This window comes from Vigna unguiculata, chromosome 10 (genome assembly GCF_004118075.2).
Source record: "Vigna unguiculata cultivar IT97K-499-35 chromosome 10, ASM411807v1, whole genome shotgun sequence".
NCBI classification, from domain to species: Eukaryota; Viridiplantae; Streptophyta; class Magnoliopsida; order Fabales; family Fabaceae; genus Vigna; species Vigna unguiculata.
The window spans coordinates 4,116,294-4,133,277 of record NC_040288.1 but is presented as its reverse complement, the minus strand read 5'-3'; the positions used below and the strand labels follow the sequence as shown (position 1 = coordinate 4,133,277).

At 32.8% G+C, this 16,984-nt stretch overlaps 3 protein-coding genes across 5 annotated transcripts; all 3 read left to right on the top strand.

Moving 5' to 3' along the window:
* Positions 1-1,069: 1,069 nt before the first annotated feature.
* Positions 1,070-3,398, top strand: LOC114166393 (disease resistance protein ADR2-like). Of its 2 annotated transcripts, XM_028051120.1 has the most exons (3): positions 1,071-1,645; positions 1,739-2,176; positions 2,277-3,398. In XM_028051120.1, the coding sequence occupies exons 1-3, from the start codon at positions 1,161-1,163 to the stop codon at positions 2,278-2,280; spliced, it is 927 nt and encodes a 308-aa protein (XP_027906921.1). In that variant the 5' UTR covers positions 1,071-1,160; the 3' UTR covers positions 2,281-3,398. The 2 variants fall into 2 exon arrangements, with proteins under 2 accessions (XP_027906920.1, XP_027906921.1); XM_028051119.1 differs by having other exon boundaries at positions 1,070-1,645; positions 1,739-3,396.
* A 9,421-nt stretch (positions 3,399-12,819) lies between these two features.
* On the top strand, positions 12,820-16,984 carry LOC114166392 (disease resistance-like protein DSC2). 2 transcript variants are annotated; one of them, XM_028051117.1, is made up of 6 exons: positions 12,820-13,439; positions 13,550-14,630; positions 14,784-15,058; positions 15,184-15,912; positions 16,239-16,311; positions 16,464-16,984. In XM_028051117.1, exons 1-3 carry the CDS (start codon positions 12,919-12,921, stop codon positions 14,865-14,867), a joined length of 1,686 nt encoding a protein of 561 aa, XP_027906918.1. In that variant the 5' UTR covers positions 12,820-12,918; the 3' UTR covers positions 14,868-15,058; positions 15,184-15,912; positions 16,239-16,311; positions 16,464-16,984. The 2 variants fall into 2 exon arrangements, with proteins under 2 accessions (XP_027906918.1, XP_027906917.1); XM_028051116.1 differs by having other exon boundaries at positions 16,239-16,984.
* Positions 15,472-16,724, top strand: LOC114166987. Its single transcript, XM_028051876.1, has 2 exons — positions 15,472-15,912; positions 16,239-16,724. Exons 1-2 carry the CDS (start codon positions 15,472-15,474, stop codon positions 16,722-16,724), a joined length of 927 nt encoding a protein of 308 aa, XP_027907677.1.

Genomic DNA, 16,984 nt, shown 5'->3' with positions numbered 1-16,984 from the left:
AATTTTGATTGTTATATTGACTCCCCAAAAATATTAGTCAAGATCTGCCACTGAGCCCGATGTTTTTGAAAAGGTCAACTTGTGTTTGAAATGTCAAATTAACTTAACAAAATTTGGTTAAAATGACTAAATTATGATTTCTAAGTTAGATGTTTTTGAAATGGTCAACAAGATGCGTTTGAAACGTTAAATAAACTTAATAAAATTTGGTTAAAATGATGAAATCCACTATTTCTAAAGTTTCAAAACTAAATTGGGTCAAAGTTTGAAGGAGGAACAAATTCCAATTATCAATGAAATTTATGGAACCAAACATATATTTAACTCTAGAATTGATATCTATTATATTCAATTTCATGCATTATGTTGCCTACGTTGTCCAAAACTATCATCACATATTATATATGTCTGAATTACAATAATCCACGTTTGATAAATCGTCAAAAGAAAAAATATTGATAAACATAATGTTTTTGTTCAAACATTTAGAAGAGTAAGAGTTTTTCTTATTGTGATGCATAATCAAATTTTAAATTAAAATTATTTAGACATCGTTTAAAGAAGGATGCAAAAGTATGTTACCGTAATAATAGTTGATAACTTCAATTAATATAGAAATAGAAAGAAACATCATTTCATATTTTATAATTATGTATTTTAAAAATTAGTTTATAACCAAATATTTAGGAAAAGGTATCATTATAAGATATTATTTGTAAAAGTAATATACATAAATTTGTATTAATTATTAAAATTACTTTCTTTATTTAATTAATTTTATTATTGTGTGAAAAGTACATTTTATTAAAAAATATAAATATATATAATTTAAATATATTTTATGCAAAAAGTAATAAAATATTATTATTCAATTTTACAAAATAAAATATTCATATTATTTTTTATTAAATTTTAATTAGCATAAATTTATATAATAAATAATACTTTGTTTTTAAATAGCCTCTTGCATTGCACGGGTAATGTGCTAGTTTCTTAAATGACTAAATAAAAGGGGTTCTGCGTCGTCTTAACGCTCCAACGACTATTAAAAAATATTAATCTTTGAATATTGGCGTCTGTACAAGAAGTGAGTCAACTCTTGACTGTGTTGCATTATTGCGTTTCCAACAAACAACTTCATCACGGTAGCACTTCCTCCCATGGAATTCGACTCTTCAACTTCAAAACTCCCAGGGATGTACGATGTTCTCATCAACTTCACAGGAGAAGACATCCGAAGAAAATTTGTTTCTCATCTCGATTATGCTCTCTCTATTGCTGGGCTCACAACTTTCCTTCACGAGGAGAATGCAGTGAAGGGCAGGCAAATCCAACAACCTATTCTCAATCTGTGTCGGGTAGCAATTGTTGTTTTCTCCAAAACCTATTCTCAATCTGCTTGGTGTCTTCATCAGCTCCAACAAATCATCAAATGGCAAGAAACTTATTCCCGACATGTTCTGCCCATATATTACGAAATTCAGCCATCTGATGTACGTCTTCAGAAGGGTGATTTTGGTGAAGCCTTCAAAGCAACTGCACACAAAACATTCTCAAGACAACAACTGCAGCATGGCATGTCAAGGTGGAGCCACGCACTCACCAAAGCTGCAAATTTCTTTGGATGGGATGGGAGCAATTACAGGTAAATCACCCGCTCACTCAATAACCATATTTTAAGCTTGTATTTTAATTTTTGTTATACATGACTTTTTTATAATTTCTATTGAACTTGAAGGAGTGATGCTGAACTAGTGGACAAAATTGTTAAGAGCGTTCTTAATTTAGCAGTCTTGTCTGCTACTAATTTTCCAGTTGGATTACAATCCCGTATGGAAGAAGTGATTCAAATTATAAAAAATGAATCCAGGGATGTTTGCAGGATAGGGATATGTGGAATGGGAGGATCAGGTAAAACAACACTTGCGAAAGCCATCTATAATCAAATTCATGGTACATTCACAGATAAAATTTTCATTGAAGATGTTGCACAAGTTACTCAAACAAGAGGGCATGCTCATTTAAAAAAGCAACTTCTTTCTAGTGTTCTAAAAACAGATATACATAGCGTTAAGGGGACGAGAGGAAATATGATTCGAGAAAGGCTCAGGAAAAGGGTGCTCATTGTTCTTGACGATGTGGATGATCATTATTTTTCTTATTTAGAGGAGACTAGGTATGGTCCGGCCCTTTGGCCATTCTTCAGTGAAGGATCTGTAATAATCATTACAACAAGAGATGTAGTAGTAGACATACATTTTTTTTCTGTTTTTCAGATAAACAAAATGAACCCAGACGAGTCCGTTGAGCTTCTTAGTTGGCACGCATTTAGAGAAGCAAAACCAAAAGAGGAATGTCATTTCCTTGCAAAAATGATAGTTGATTACTGTGGAGGATTACCTCTATCTCTTGAAGTCATTGGATCTTGTTTATATGAAAGGCCGAAAGAAGAATGGAATAAAGTATTGTCAAGATTAGAAAGTATTCCCCCGCATGAAGTTCTACAAATATTGAAAATAAGCTTCGATGGCTTACTTAATCAATCGGAAAAAGATTTATTCCTTGATGTATGTTGTTTCTTTGTTGGTAAAGACATAACCTATGTCACGAAGATCCTAAATGTCTGTGGAGTAGACCCTGACAGGGGAATAAGACTTCTCATAGAGCGTAGCCTCATAAAAGTTGAAAAAAATAACAAAGTTGGAATGCATCCTCTACTACAAATAATGGGAATAAAAATTGTTTGTGATTTTTCAAGAAAAAGGAACCTGCGAGGAACAATCATCTTTTGGTTGATGAAGATTTCAAACATGCGCTGTCAGAGAAACATCAAGAACATTGAACGTAAGATTCTGATTCAAGTTAACTGAAATGGTTAAGTTTGCATGGTTTCCTTCAAAGGTTATTAGCCAATTTATATATCAATTTACAAAATAAAATATTATTGATTAATAAAATAGTCACTATGTTTAGGATATTGTAAAAGTATTGACTGCTTCACGTTCCTTACAATCAATGGTTCTTTATATATATTGTTCAAATAAGTTGTTTCTGCATTTAAAAAAAAATAGCACTGTCAAGTGCAATGATTATGTTAATTTGAACAAATTGAAGCTTATAATGTATAAATGGTTTTGTGTAAAAGGATATTTATAATTAGGACTTGAACCTGTGTATGAAGGAAGAGATAAATATTAGAGTAAGAGAAGAAAAGACAATATGCACAAAGAAGGTGATAATGCAAGAGACTTTACAGTGTTGTAAGTATTGAAGACAAAACACATTTTCTCCTACCTTGCTTTTGTGAGCATTAAGAAGGTGGATTATTAAGAGGTTGGATAAAGCATTGGATGGAAGGGTTAAGTGTGAGTAAAGGTAGCAAAGGTAGACACTACAAGATCTATTCCATCATTTTCCTTATAGCAAAGGTATTATTTTAACCATTCTTATGTTCTCTCTACACGGATTTTACAGGACATATATATTTTGATATCACATCTTTTTTTACTGCCATTTGACAATAATTCTCATTATTATTCATTTTTTTTCCTTTTAAAATATAAAAATTAACTTTTATTAAAAATATCTTATCTTTGTAAAAGCTGTCAAATGATGTCAAATAATTTTTTTTTTCATTTTTAAATAAGTACAAAACGCTAACGTGAACTTTTAAACCAACCTATCCTCACAGAAATCTAACAGCATTAAAAGAAAAACAGAGAAATAATTAAAAGCTTCAAATGTTTATAAAGACGCTTACCAAATATCATATACTCAAATTGAATCCCAGATTATAGTTATTACAATCATGACAACATTTTATATCTTTAAACTGACTGACTAAATAAAGCATATTTTTACTTTAAATTTTATATCTCGAAAAAGTTGTTCCTGTAAATGGTCTTTACTATAGTAATAATTTTATTATTACTAAGACGTAGAGGATGAGCATAAGTAATGTAAGATGATATTGAAGTGTGTTCATTCATTTCAGTTAAGGTACGAGGGTACGGAGCTATCCTAATAATATAACAGTTGTGTTGAACCAACCACAAAAACTAATAGGCAATCAAGAACACAATATCGAAAATAAACTGTGTTTATTTCTTGCTACAGAATTACAATCATTAGACTCATTGAAGATACGATACGATGTGTTTCTGAACTTCAGAGGAGACACTCCACCTTCGTATCTCATCTCCGGAGTCCACACTTTCATCGATGTGGAACTTCAGAAGGGATAAAACTAGGGATGTCAACAGGACAAGTAATAGTTCTCGTGTATCCTACCTACTGAATAAATATAATTAATATTCGTCCCATATTTATATCCACATCCATGCAGGTATCCGGTATGCGGGTACCTGCATATGTTTTTAATATCCATAGATATTCACGGATACCCGTGGATATTTACAAAAGAAAAGTTTAATATTTAATAACAAATTTTAACCCATTTATAAATTTAATACTTAACATTTATAAATTTCAAACAAAGTGAAAATGATCCATTTAAATAGTGTTGAATGACAATTTACAAATAAATTGAGATTTTTTAAAATTAATTGATAAAAAATAATCCATTCAAAATCAATGTGTTAATGTTTTAATAAGTTTTTTTTTTTAATTTAAATGAGAGTATAGCGGGTACAGGTATCAACATGTACACTATGATACCCGTACCCGCCCCGTTAACAAGCAGGTATAAAAATACTCGTATTCGTTACTCACCGATATCCATTTTCTATCCGTTGTGGGTTTTATCTGCGCATGCCCATAGGTATGGATTTTTTTGACATCCTAGCCAGAACTTGTGAAACTCAACTTAACCATTTATTTAATTTCATATTTTAAATAAATAAATTATCATTGTTCTGAACAAAATACAAACATATATAGTCACTTTTATGTGGTTTTCCAAAGTGAATTAACTTTTATCATGATTTTGAACAGTGATGTGGTTTCTTTATTTGTTGAATGCACTAACAGACTAATTCCATATAACAAGGTTCACTACAAGAATGTAGCATTTTGGCGTCGGCCCAAAAAGGACGCTACGAAGCCAAAACCGACGCTAGGAGGAAGTTTACGTCGGCCCAGTGACGGTGTGGTGTACCACGCCATTTTCCTGGACTCAAAGGCTATTTGCATCGGTCAAGAGCCGACGAAGATTTGTGGCTCAATTCGCGTCGGCTTAATCGAAGAAAACACATCAGAATATAAGAATCATTTTTTTTGCATGGGCTAAGTCAACACAAAATGGAAATAAAAAAAAAAGTTTAAAATAGCTTTGAGTGGGTGTAGCGTGGGCTCAGCTGATGAAACTATTTAAATTAAATTGTTGGTGTCAGCTTAGCGAGGGCTTGGCCGACGCAAATGTCTACGAATTTTGAAAATAAATATTTGTTTCCAGGCACATCCCAGAGACTGCATCCAGTTCAAAAACCTGCATTCAAACAACAATCCCGAAATCCAGTATCATTTCAAGCATCTTAAAGGCCACATCCAAGCACATCCAAAAATTTGCAAACAAAGTTAAGAATATTGTGACATAAATGAGATCAAATTACAAGTTATACAAAGTCCATAAATCTAAGATCAAAATAAGACAAGTCTACTGCCATTGTCATTACAGTCACATTACAATCAACATTTTCCTCTTTTTTTACAATGCATATCACACTCTATCAAAGTAATGCCAAGCATTCAAGTATCACACTTGGTCCAAAGCAAAAACTAATCAATAACGTAATCAACCCAAAGCAAAAACTAAATAATAAATTACTAATTACTCATTCATTTCATTATATTACGATTAGTTAAAAGTGCTTTATGCTCTAGCTATTTCTAATTGATTGAATTTCTTTCTGAAAAATATGGGGAACAATTTTAAAACTTATGAATGCAGGGAAAGGGATATGAAAAGAGACATGGATAAGAAAAAAGATAATTGCACTAAAGTCAATTCAATTAATGTTGACAGTGAATTCAATGTGTATATGGAGTGTGCAGTTATCATCATCTTTTATCAAAGGGGTCACAAACCATAACAGAAAAAAAAAAAAAGCATTTATTGAAAAGAAATCCATAAATATAGCTTGAATCAGTTAAATATTTGATGTCTGAGATTGAGCATATATTGTGCCTCATTCAACTATATCATTACTCAATAGATATTTCTGCTTACATGAAAACATAAAGAGTTTGAGATTTGGTCATGGAAAGGCTCTTGTTGTTGATATGGGAAGTTAGAAGAAGATGGATTATGCGATTAACAGCAACACATATGATATTTAGCCTTTAATAGAGATATTTCTTAGTAATGAAAAACATTACAAAATCAATAATTTCATCCTCGGTCCAAAGCAACTATTTATCAATCAACAAAGCAAGGGCTTCAATCACTTACCTCTTCACAAACCCTCCTACTACTTCGAACAAAATCGCGAACCCCTTCATCTCGCAAGCCTTTCAATCGCCTCCCAACCGAGCATCACAATCACCTCTCCTGTTGCATAGAATCAAAGCAGAATCACAACGTTGTTCACTCAAAGTGCTGCTTTACATTTGGAGGCGTAGATGAAGGAGAAGGAGATAACTTGTGCCATTGAAACTCGACGCAGAGGAAGGGGAAACAAATTTCTTGCTCACTTGCTAACTTCGTCGTCGCCATTGAAGCTCACTTGCTAAGGAAATGTGGCAAAATTAGGGAAAACGAACTCCAACTCGTGGCAGAAAGGGGGATAACGAAAACACAAAAGGGAGGCTCGTTTTGGCACTTAAGGGAGGCTGGCTCTGACACTCGTGGAGAAGGGAAAAAAACCCTGTATTGGCAGAAACAAAAGAATGCAAAAGTGAAATTGGAAAAGGGGGAAATTGGCAGAAGTAAAAGCCACCTGATAACTTGACCTAATCATTTTTTTTTCTTTTAATTAAGTGTAGTATGTGTCGGCTATCCGACGTTCTTAATTTTCGAGTGATGCATCGGCTAAGCCGACGAGAAGGTCAAAAGAATTTATAGGACTGATTTCCTTTTAATAAATTCACATAAATATCAACATTGGTTAAGTCGAAGCCCTTTGCGTCCCCATGACAGCCGACACTATTTTTGGAAGCTAAATATCAACATTGTTGTAGTGGTTTAGTTACTTAATTTTTCCTTCAATTTATTATTAAAGTTCAATTTAGTCCTTTTTATCAAAATAAACTTTAATTATACGTCTTCTAAATGTTCAATATAGTTCAATTAGATTCGATGTTTCAATTAGACCCCTTATTATTACAATGAATTCTATTTGGTCACCTTTAAAACTAAATTTAATCTTAATTTTAGAAAATCTGGAGTAGATGGAAGGAAAATGGTATCAATATGACTTTGGCCCTTTAGTTTTTAGTGAAAATTGGAATTAGTCTCTCTTTAAAACTTTGCCCAATTTAGTTCCTCAACTTTAGAAATGTGTGAATTTATTCCTTTTTACCAAATGTTGTTAAGTTTAGTTAATGTTTCAAATGTGTTTCTTGATAACATCTCAATTGTTTACAACGTTTGACACATTTTTACTCCAACGTTAGCCAAAAAACACATTTAAAATGTCAATTAAACTTAACAAAATCTGGTTAAAAGGACTAAATTCACATATCTCTAAAGCTGAGGGACTAAATTAGGCCAAAGTTGTTGGAAAGAGACTAATACCAATTTTGAACGGAAGTTAAGAGACCAAAAACATATTTAACCCTAAAATAAAATATCTAAATGTAGCTTTTAAAACTCGAAAGATTTGTTGAAGCATTTTAACAACTAGAACATCTAATTGAATTTTAAATAAAGAGGAAAAATTGAAGATTATAAATAGATTAAAGGTTTAATTATGTCTTTGGTCCCCATTTTTGGTCGAAAATATTAATTTGGTCCCTCTATTTTTATAAGTACCAATTACGTCCCCATTTTCGAAAAATGGTATCATTCATGCCCTTTTTGTTAAAATTGCCTAAATAATGTTAAGGGAATAGTGACTTAGCATGATTATGTCTACGTGAATAGTGACCAATTTACTAAAACAAATTACTAACATGAAAAATTAGGTTTTAATAATTAAACCTAATTTTATATTTAGGGTATTTTAAAGAAGACATATTGAAGTTGAATATGGAAAATTGGGGTTTTTAGTTGAAGCAAAATGTGATCTCAAAAGTGATTGAGCGGATAGGTGAAGGTGAGGGACCAACCATTTCTTCTTAGGCGTGGATCTTGTAAGACCCGAGTAATTTAAATAATTAAATAAATAATTATTTAATAAATACGGGTAATGGAAGTCTTTATGGCATTTAATGTTGACTTTTATGACGTGGAATACTACTATCTTAAGTGGTTAAGAATACTTGGTTATGTTGAAAGGACTTGGGTTTGAGGCCTTTGTATGTCAATTGTGTGTTATTTTGATTATATTATTTTTATGATATGATTGATCATGATGAGTGATTATAAATTCCTAGATGTATAGAAAATATCATAAAACATGAATTGGTTAAATGGTTGTGCATTAATTTGACATTGGCAGGGTTGTGCGTTCGAACCTTGGTAGACATGAATTAAATTTCCTTTTCTTACCAAAAATTCTTTTAGCATGAATGTGAAGGAGCAGAAAACCCTAGCCGTTAGAGGGCAGCTAGGAAGGAACATGTTAGAGGAGCTGCCATTTTATGTTTTGATACAGGTATATGCAATTACGTGGTATGTTGATGTATGAAAGCCTTTCTCTGAACCAATTTCTACATAATTTGTTCATGTTTCTGGAATTTTTGGAAATCGCCTAGCGATCATGTGTGACCCGCCAGGCAACGCATGCTCCAGAACCCAGTTTTTAGGTTTCTTTATGAATCGCGTGGCGGTTATGTGTGTTGCCGCCAGCGCGAATTGGCTTTCCCAATTTTTTGGTTTCTTGCATTTTTATGATGTTTGTGATGCCTAGAATGAATCTATGTGTATTATTGCATGATTGGCAGAATGATTAAATATGTGAGAGTGTTATAATTTATGAAAATTGTATGAATCTTGCATGATTAGGGAATTTGGGTTCATGTTGGGATTGGGGATGAATAAACATGATCTGTGATTATGGTCGGTGCGCTGTTTTCAAGAAAATGATTTTAATGGAGCAAACATGAACCCTACCAATTATATGAAACTCTACAAATGTACCAAAACCTGTGTTCAATGGATGATTGGGGGCTTCGGGGTTCGCACAGGTCCAGAAAAATTTGGGAAAGACCCAGGCTTGGTATGCCTCACTTGTCGGTACCTAAATTGCCGCTAGGCGACACATCAGGTGCATATGAGCACACTGATTCTACTTGGCGATGGGTTTCATGTGAAAGACCCAAGAAATATTGGAATGTAAGATAATTAATTAAAGGTGTGAAGAGATAGAAGTTGGGATTATATGCATGTAAAAGCCATGTGTTTTTTTGCCTTAATTGTGATGTGGTTCATTGCCTGTTCTTTACTATCATGAAGTGCTTATTGTGAATGTTGGGTGCAAATCTAGTGAAGTATGCTTTACTTGGTACGAGAATAAGTTTATGGTGAATGCAAAATAAATTGAGGAAAGGCATGTTTCTAATTGTGAAATGTTGGTAAAATGGATGTGTGAATTGTAATTCAGTCATAGGGTTATGACTGGATAATTGTATTGTGCTATGAATTGTGTGTTGTATGATTGGGGTTCGTTAGAACATGTTCAAAAGTGCCAAAAACAAGTAGCACTTGCGTTACTGGTATGGCGCCTGACGACGCGGGACGGGCTGTCAAGCGATAGGGACTCAAAATAGTGGTAGTGGCCATTGGAATCACGTGGCACCTGGCGGCAAGGGTGGTCCCGCCAAGCGGAAGTAGACTGGTAGAGGCACTTATGTAAATTGATTAAAAATAAATTGAGATGTTCAATGTTCTTTTAAATTGTATTTATACTTTCTACTTCTTAGTTGGTAGAGGCACTAGAATTGCTACATAATCCTGTGAATGTTGGGATTATTATCTCCATTCTCTAAAGGTCCATGACACTATCTTACAACTTCATTTAAATCTTGTCATGACAAAACTCGTACCAATTTATTTCCCAAACCCTAATTCCCCTTTTATCACCAATTTCATTTCAAAATACAATAAACATTACATTCATTACAGGGCCATGTAATAAAAAATGATCCATGTAACATAAACAATGTCATCCTATACAATGTTGCATTATCAATTTAAACGGTGTCAAGGAAAAGGATCAAATTGAACCCAACTTAGCAAAATACAAACAAATTGAACGCATAAAAAAAAGAGAGACCAAATTGAATCAAAACAAGAACTATAATAGTAGTTAAACCTTGCGAAAATCAAAAAGTTGTGCCAGCTAAAAATAATTAAGAGAAATAAAAATATTTCTAATAGTTTCTTAAACCGCTAAATTGAAATGGCTAATAAAAAATATAGTTTTTTTAGTGTTCAATGTAATTTTACTTTTATGTTTGTGCTCACAAATATATCACTTTGTCTTTAATTTATAAATATGTCAAATTTTATTTTAAAACTAACGATATATTTTGATGTCATCATTGTTAGGAATCCAAGTGTGAGTTTTAGTCTCATATTAGATAGGAATGAGAAAGTAGAGCACTATATAAGAATAAAGACCCATAAACTCATCACCTTTTGGGTTGAGAGTGGTGTTAATGCCTATATGATTGGACTCAGGTCTCATTGGTGTTGTATCTCTCCAGTAAAATCTCCTTTGTAAATCTAACAAGTGGTATCAGAGTCGATGATTGGTATTAGAGCCGATGATTAAAACCGGAAGGGTTAGGTAAGCGGGTACCGTCACTTGACCAATTTTAGCATAAACTAGAAACAATTTTAAAACTACACGGACATAAAAATAAGAATAAAATGACATGTATAAAAATAAAAATAGATATCGTCGGGGAGAAACATTTAACTCTAACTAGGGTTTAAAACAAGGAGATTATGACTGCAAAGTGCATCTGAGATGTAGTAGTATGAGTTTTAAAAATGATATTGACACAACGTTATGTAAATTGATTAAAAATAAATTGACGTGTTCAATGTTCTTCTAAATTGTATTTATACTTTCTACTTCGTTCGTTCGTTATTATAATTACCTCTGTCCGAGATATATGTGTAATGTGGAAGAGGTGCATGTCCTGTGCTTTTAAAGCGTAAAGGGATATGTGCATAATTTAAAAAGAGAGATGCTTTTAAAAGCAAAAGGAAAGTTATATGTAATTTTAAAAATACAGATTATAATCTGAAAAAGGACATAGCTATTGGTGTAATATTTTCTTTTCTATGATTCATAGTGGTGGGTGTTAGTTGTTCTAAATTTTGAAAGCTAAAGTAAAAAAGGTTATGAGATGGTGGTCTTAACGCGCTTCCACAGTCTTATTTTTTAAATAGCTTTTCACTTAATTAAAAAACGATAAACTCTTTGTCACTGCATCACAACCCAATAAAGTAAACAAAAATGAGATAAAAAAATCACCTAACAAAGCACTTTAGGGTAGATAATGATAATGATAATGATGATTATTATTGTTTTATTATTATTATTATTATTATTTTGAAATAAAATCCCATGTGCAGGAACAACTTCTAAAGAGGATATCATGATTCCTCTAAGTTTAAGTACTTAGCTTTGGTAAATATTTTTATACCTACAATTTATAATTTAAGTAAAAATGTAATGTGAACAACGGAATTTTTTTTATCAGAATTTAACTTGTCTTACTCTTGATACATTATGTTCCATTTATTTTAATTAAATTTGTTGTTGAAACTTGTGTAAATGTTCAAACTGCTCCTGTATTATGCTGCCTGGTTTTATTGTTTAACATTAGAATTTAGTACCTCTGCATTATATTATCAAACATTCATTAATCGCAATCATGCTTAAAGATGGAGAATCGATGGGTTTAAAATGGCTTGTATCAGTTTGTTAACTAACGGTAGTTTTTGACGTAATTATAAGTGTTAAATATGTCTGTGGTCCTTTAAATTTAGGAAAAATTAGAATTAGTATCTCTTCAAAATTTTATTTAAATCCACTCCTTCAACTTTAGAATCGTGTGAATTTGGTCCTTTTAAGAATTTTTCTTTTAGGTTTATTTGATAATTCAAATGTGTTTCGTGATAACATTTGAATTACTTACGATGTTTGATACATTTTCAGTTCAACGTTAACTAAGAAACACATTTGAAATGTCAAATATAGTTAGTAAAATTTAGTATAAAAAAAACTAAATTCATACAGTTCTAAAATTGACAGACAAAATTAAGAGTTAAAAACATATTTAACCTTAATTAAAAAATGATAAATTCTCGGCATTACAAGAGACATAAAAAAAAAACTTATATGAAAAATCACCTAAGAAACCCGAGATAAACCTTCCATTATAAATTTAATATGTATTCTGGAAATATATTTATTCTAGAGCTAAGCGCTTTAATCGATTAAACCAATTTTCAATGGTAGCCATCCTTTTGTGTTAGAATGAAAAAATAAAGAAACCAAAAAACTATGAATTCCACACAACATCAATTGTTTTTCTTTAAAATCTTAATTAAATATTATTTAAGTTTGTCCTTTTCTAAATCTTTTTAATAGTTTTGATAGAATATTAGAATTTCTTTAACAGTCTTAATTTAACACCGAAAATATTATAATAGAAAAAAGTTATTTAAAATTTTTATTTGAAATCGAAAAGTAAATAATTTCAGCGACCCTAGAGTGTTATTCAGGTGAAGGTGACAGAAATATTAAGCGACTATGGGGATGGACCATAATGCACTTCGAGAAACATATTAATCTTTAACATTATTGCTGTACCTGTGAAAAGTTGACTTCAAGTCCTTCGATGGAGTTCTCTTCTTCGTCATCATCTTCATCATCTTCATCTTTCTTAAAATCAGGACCCCATTTCATATACGATGTGTTCATCAACTTTTGGGGAGAAGACATCGGTAAAAAGTTCATTTCTCATCTCTATTATGCCCTTTTAGAAGCTCAAGTCAAAACTTTTATTAACGAGGAGAGTCTGCCGAAGGAACTGGAGCTGAAAGAGCACATGCGAGCAATAGCAGCCTCTAAGATTGCAATAATCGTTTTCTCCAAAACATACGCTGAATCTAGCAGCTGTCTTCTTGAGCTTGAAGAAATCATTGAATGCCTCCAAACATTTGGCCAAATAGTTTTGCACGTGTTTTACGATGTTGATCCATTGGATGTACGGGATCAGGTGAGTGATTTTGGAAAAGCGTTGCAAGAAACTGCAGAAAAAAGCTATTCAGGAGAACAAGTGGAACATGTGTTGTCCAGGTGGAGCCGTGCACTCACCACAGCTTCAGATTCCACTGGTTGGGATGTCAGATATTTCGAGTAAGCAAATGAATCATTCCTACTTTTTTTTTTTTTTGGTTTGAGAGTGAATGAGGCATATGTTAAGGTTGTGATTTAATTTTGTTAACACATTATCATTGCTCTTGAAGGCATGATGCTCAACTTGTAGAGCGAATTGTTAGTGACGTGAAGACATTTTTGGACTATAAAGACTTGTTGATTACCCCATTTCCTGTTGGAATAGACTCCCGCGTGGAAGACGTGGTTAAATGTATTGAAAGTCAATCTACAAAAGTGTGTATGATAGGGATATGTGGAATGCGAGGATCAGGGAAAACAACCATAGCCAAAGCCATCTACAATCGAATTTATCGTGAATTCATTGGTAAGAGTTTTACCGAAAGAATTAGATTATTATCTTGGGATACAGCATATAAAACAAATATTCGTTCGCAACTCCTTCATAACGTCCTAAAGTTCAAGGTGCCAGACGTTAGGAGTAGAAGAACTATGGTCGACCATGAACTTTCTGGAAGAAAGTTGCTCATTGTGTTTGATGATGTGAATGAGTTTGGCCAATTAGAATATTTATGCAAGAATCGTGAATGGTTCGGTCAAGGAACTGTGATAATCATTACGACTAGATATGTTCGCTTGCTGAACCGATTCAAAGTTAATTATGTTTATAAAATGGATGTTATGAACAAAAATGAGTCCCTTGAACTTTTTAGTTGGCATGCCTTTAGAGAACCAAAACCAAGAAAAGAGTTCGGGGAAGTTGCAAGAAACACGGTTGCTTATTGTGGAGGACTACCATTAGCTCTTGAAGTCCTTGGTTCTTCTTTATATGATAGGATAATGGTAGAATGGGAAAGTATATCGTCACAAATTCCCATCGATAAAGTTCAAGAAATATTGAAAATAACTTTTGATGATTTAACTGACATGGAAAAGAATATATTTCTTGATGTATGTTGTTTCTTTATTGGTAAAGAGAGAGGCTATGTTACAGAAATACTAAATGACTGTGGACTACTTGGTAATTATCCGATAGAAGTTCTCCTACGACTTGGCCTCGTAAAAGTTGAAAGGAACAACAAACTTCAAATGCATCCTTTGCTACATGACATTGGAAAAGAAATTGTTCGTCAAAGCTGCCCAGAGGAAGCGGAGAAAAGGAGTCGATTATGGTTCCAGGATGATATAAAATACGTACTGAAAAATAATACTGTAAGAACATTTTTTATATGATTTTGAAACATCTTTTGAAATTGTTTTCTTTTAAAGTGGAATGCATGTGTTGCGAACTTGTTAGACCCAACATTAAGTATCATCGGTCAACATATATTTCAGAATTGTTTTTCATTGATATTTTCATCACAGGGGACAGAAGCTATTGAGGGATTGTCCCTGAAACTACATTCAACCAGCAGAGATTGCTTCGAAACTCATGCTTTCAAAAAATGAATAGATTAAGATTGCTACAACTGGATCATGTACAACTTGCTGGAGATTATGAGTATCTTTCTAAAAACCTAAAATGGATTTGTTGGAAAGGATTTCCTTCTAACTACATTCCAAACAACTTTTATATGGAAAATGTAATTGCACTGGATTTAAAGCATAGTCATCTTCAATTCGTCTGGAAGCAACCCCAGGTATTTATTACATACCTTTTCTTTTAAAGTTTATAGGTTAATTCAAATAGAAATGGTACTATTGGTGTTACTAATTGTATTTTTCTTTCTTCCCAAATCTTTTCACCAAAAAACTATCCTTGTAGGTTTTAGAGTGGTTAAAATTCCTTAATCTTAGTCACTCCAAATACTTAAGAGAAACACCAGACTTTTCAAGACTACCAAGTCTTGAACGGCTCATTCTAAAAGATTGCCCAAGTTTGTGCAAGATACACCCATCCATCGGAGACCTACGCAATATACTGCTAATAAATTTGAAAGGCTGCACAAGTCTAAGCAGTCTCCCAAAAGAGCTATATAAGTTGAAATCTTTAAGAACTTTCATCCTCTCTGGTTGTTTCAAGATTGACATATTGGAGGAAGATATAGTGCAAATGGAATCCTTGATAACTCTAATGGCTGAAAATACAGCTGTGAAACAAGTACCCTATTCACTTGTCAGCTCAAAAAGCGTTGCATATATATCCCTACGTGGACTTGAAGGATTGTCAGATAATATTTTTACTCCTATCATTCGAACTTGGTTGTCACCAACAATGAATCCCCAATCTTATATCAGTCCCTGTTACATGGGTATGGAGAATATTAATTGGAGCGATCTTACGCCATTGCTTGGTGGGCTTGCAAATATTCGAAGTGTTTTGGTTCAATGTCACACAGAGTTTCAACTATCTAAGCAAGTAAAAACAATTCTTTTCCACCACGATGTAGATTCTACAGAGTCAAGAATTTCAAAGCATCAGTTGAGGTTTTCTTTGATTGGTGTTGGAAGTTACGATGAATTCTTCAACACTCTCAACGATAGAGTTTCCGAGGTTCCTTCTCTAGCTCTTACTTTCCTGTGTACATACCTTCAACATTCACTTTAGTAATTAGTTAAGACAACATGAAATGATCCTAATACACCATCTAAAGTAAACTACATAACTCATCTTTTATGAACCTGTTATTTTTATTGTAGCAATGTTTCATTTATAAATACTTGACTGATCAAATTGAGGTGACTAATTGAAGGAATACATTGTAATACGAATAAAAGACCCAATGTTTGCAATTTGGAATGATAAAATAATGACTGTAGGTGATCATTTTAATAGAAAAATTACATACATGACTAAGCTTTTGATCTGCTGGTATATAGGGATTGGAAAACAGCGAGTCTTGTGATGTTTCTCTTCCAGGTGACAACCATCCTTACTGGTTTTGCCATATGGGTGAGGGAAATTCTGTTTCTTTTACTGTGCCTCAAGATTGTGACTTGAAGGGAATGACTTTGTGTGTTGTTTATTTATCAACCCCTGAAATCGTGGCAACCGAATGTTTTAGAAGTATCGTAATTGCTAATTACACAAAGTGTACATTACAGATACACAAGCATGGCTCAGTAATTTCATTTAATGGTAAAGACTGGGAGGAAATCATATCAAATTTAGGATCAGGAGATAAGGTGGAGATTTTTGTGACTTTTGATCATGAATTGGTGGTCAAGAACACGGTGGTCTATCTTATGTATGGTGATTCCAATGGCTTGGAAATGGGGCCTCGCCCTGAGCCAAAGGAAAATCCTCTGAATAAAATGGTAATGTGTGACTTCTGCAAGTTATGGTTCTTCATTGGGAACAGATGAGGGTCCCTTTAGGAGTGTCCTTGGTTATAATTTATTAATTTGCACTGTTTTTCTGGTTTTTGCTGAGTAGTAGTTTATAGTTAAGCAATTTAATGTCTGTTTTGCCCTGTTTCTCACTCCTCTCATTATACCTTATTGGATCCTTGAGTTGTTTATTCTATTTCCTATCTAGTTGTTATTTTTGTAAACTTTTTTCCCTTTTTACCATTATCAATACTGTATCAAGAAATAAACAGAGTTGATTTTCAGAATTAAGGTAA

Excerpts from the sequence above, each read along its gene's own strand:
- LOC114166393 (XM_028051119.1), top strand. The coding sequence starts at position 1,161 with ATGGAATTCGACTCTTCAACTTCAAAACTCCCAGGGATGTACGATGTT. Across the intron at positions 1,646-1,738 it reads TGGGATGGGAGCAATTACAG|GAGTGATGCTGAACTAGTGG; the intron begins GTAAATCACCCG and ends TTGAACTTGAAG.
- LOC114166392 (XM_028051117.1), top strand. The coding sequence starts at position 12,919 with ATGGAGTTCTCTTCTTCGTCATCATCTTCATCATCTTCATCTTTCTTA. Across the intron at positions 13,440-13,549 it reads TGGGATGTCAGATATTTCGA|GCATGATGCTCAACTTGTAG; the intron begins GTAAGCAAATGA and ends TTGCTCTTGAAG. Across the intron at positions 14,631-14,783 it reads ACGTACTGAAAAATAATACT|GGGACAGAAGCTATTGAGGG; the intron begins GTAAGAACATTT and ends TTTTCATCACAG.
- LOC114166987 (XM_028051876.1), top strand. The coding sequence starts at position 15,472 with ATGGAATCCTTGATAACTCTAATGGCTGAAAATACAGCTGTGAAACAA. Across the intron at positions 15,913-16,238 it reads TCAACGATAGAGTTTCCGAG|GGATTGGAAAACAGCGAGTC; the intron begins GTTCCTTCTCTA and ends GCTGGTATATAG.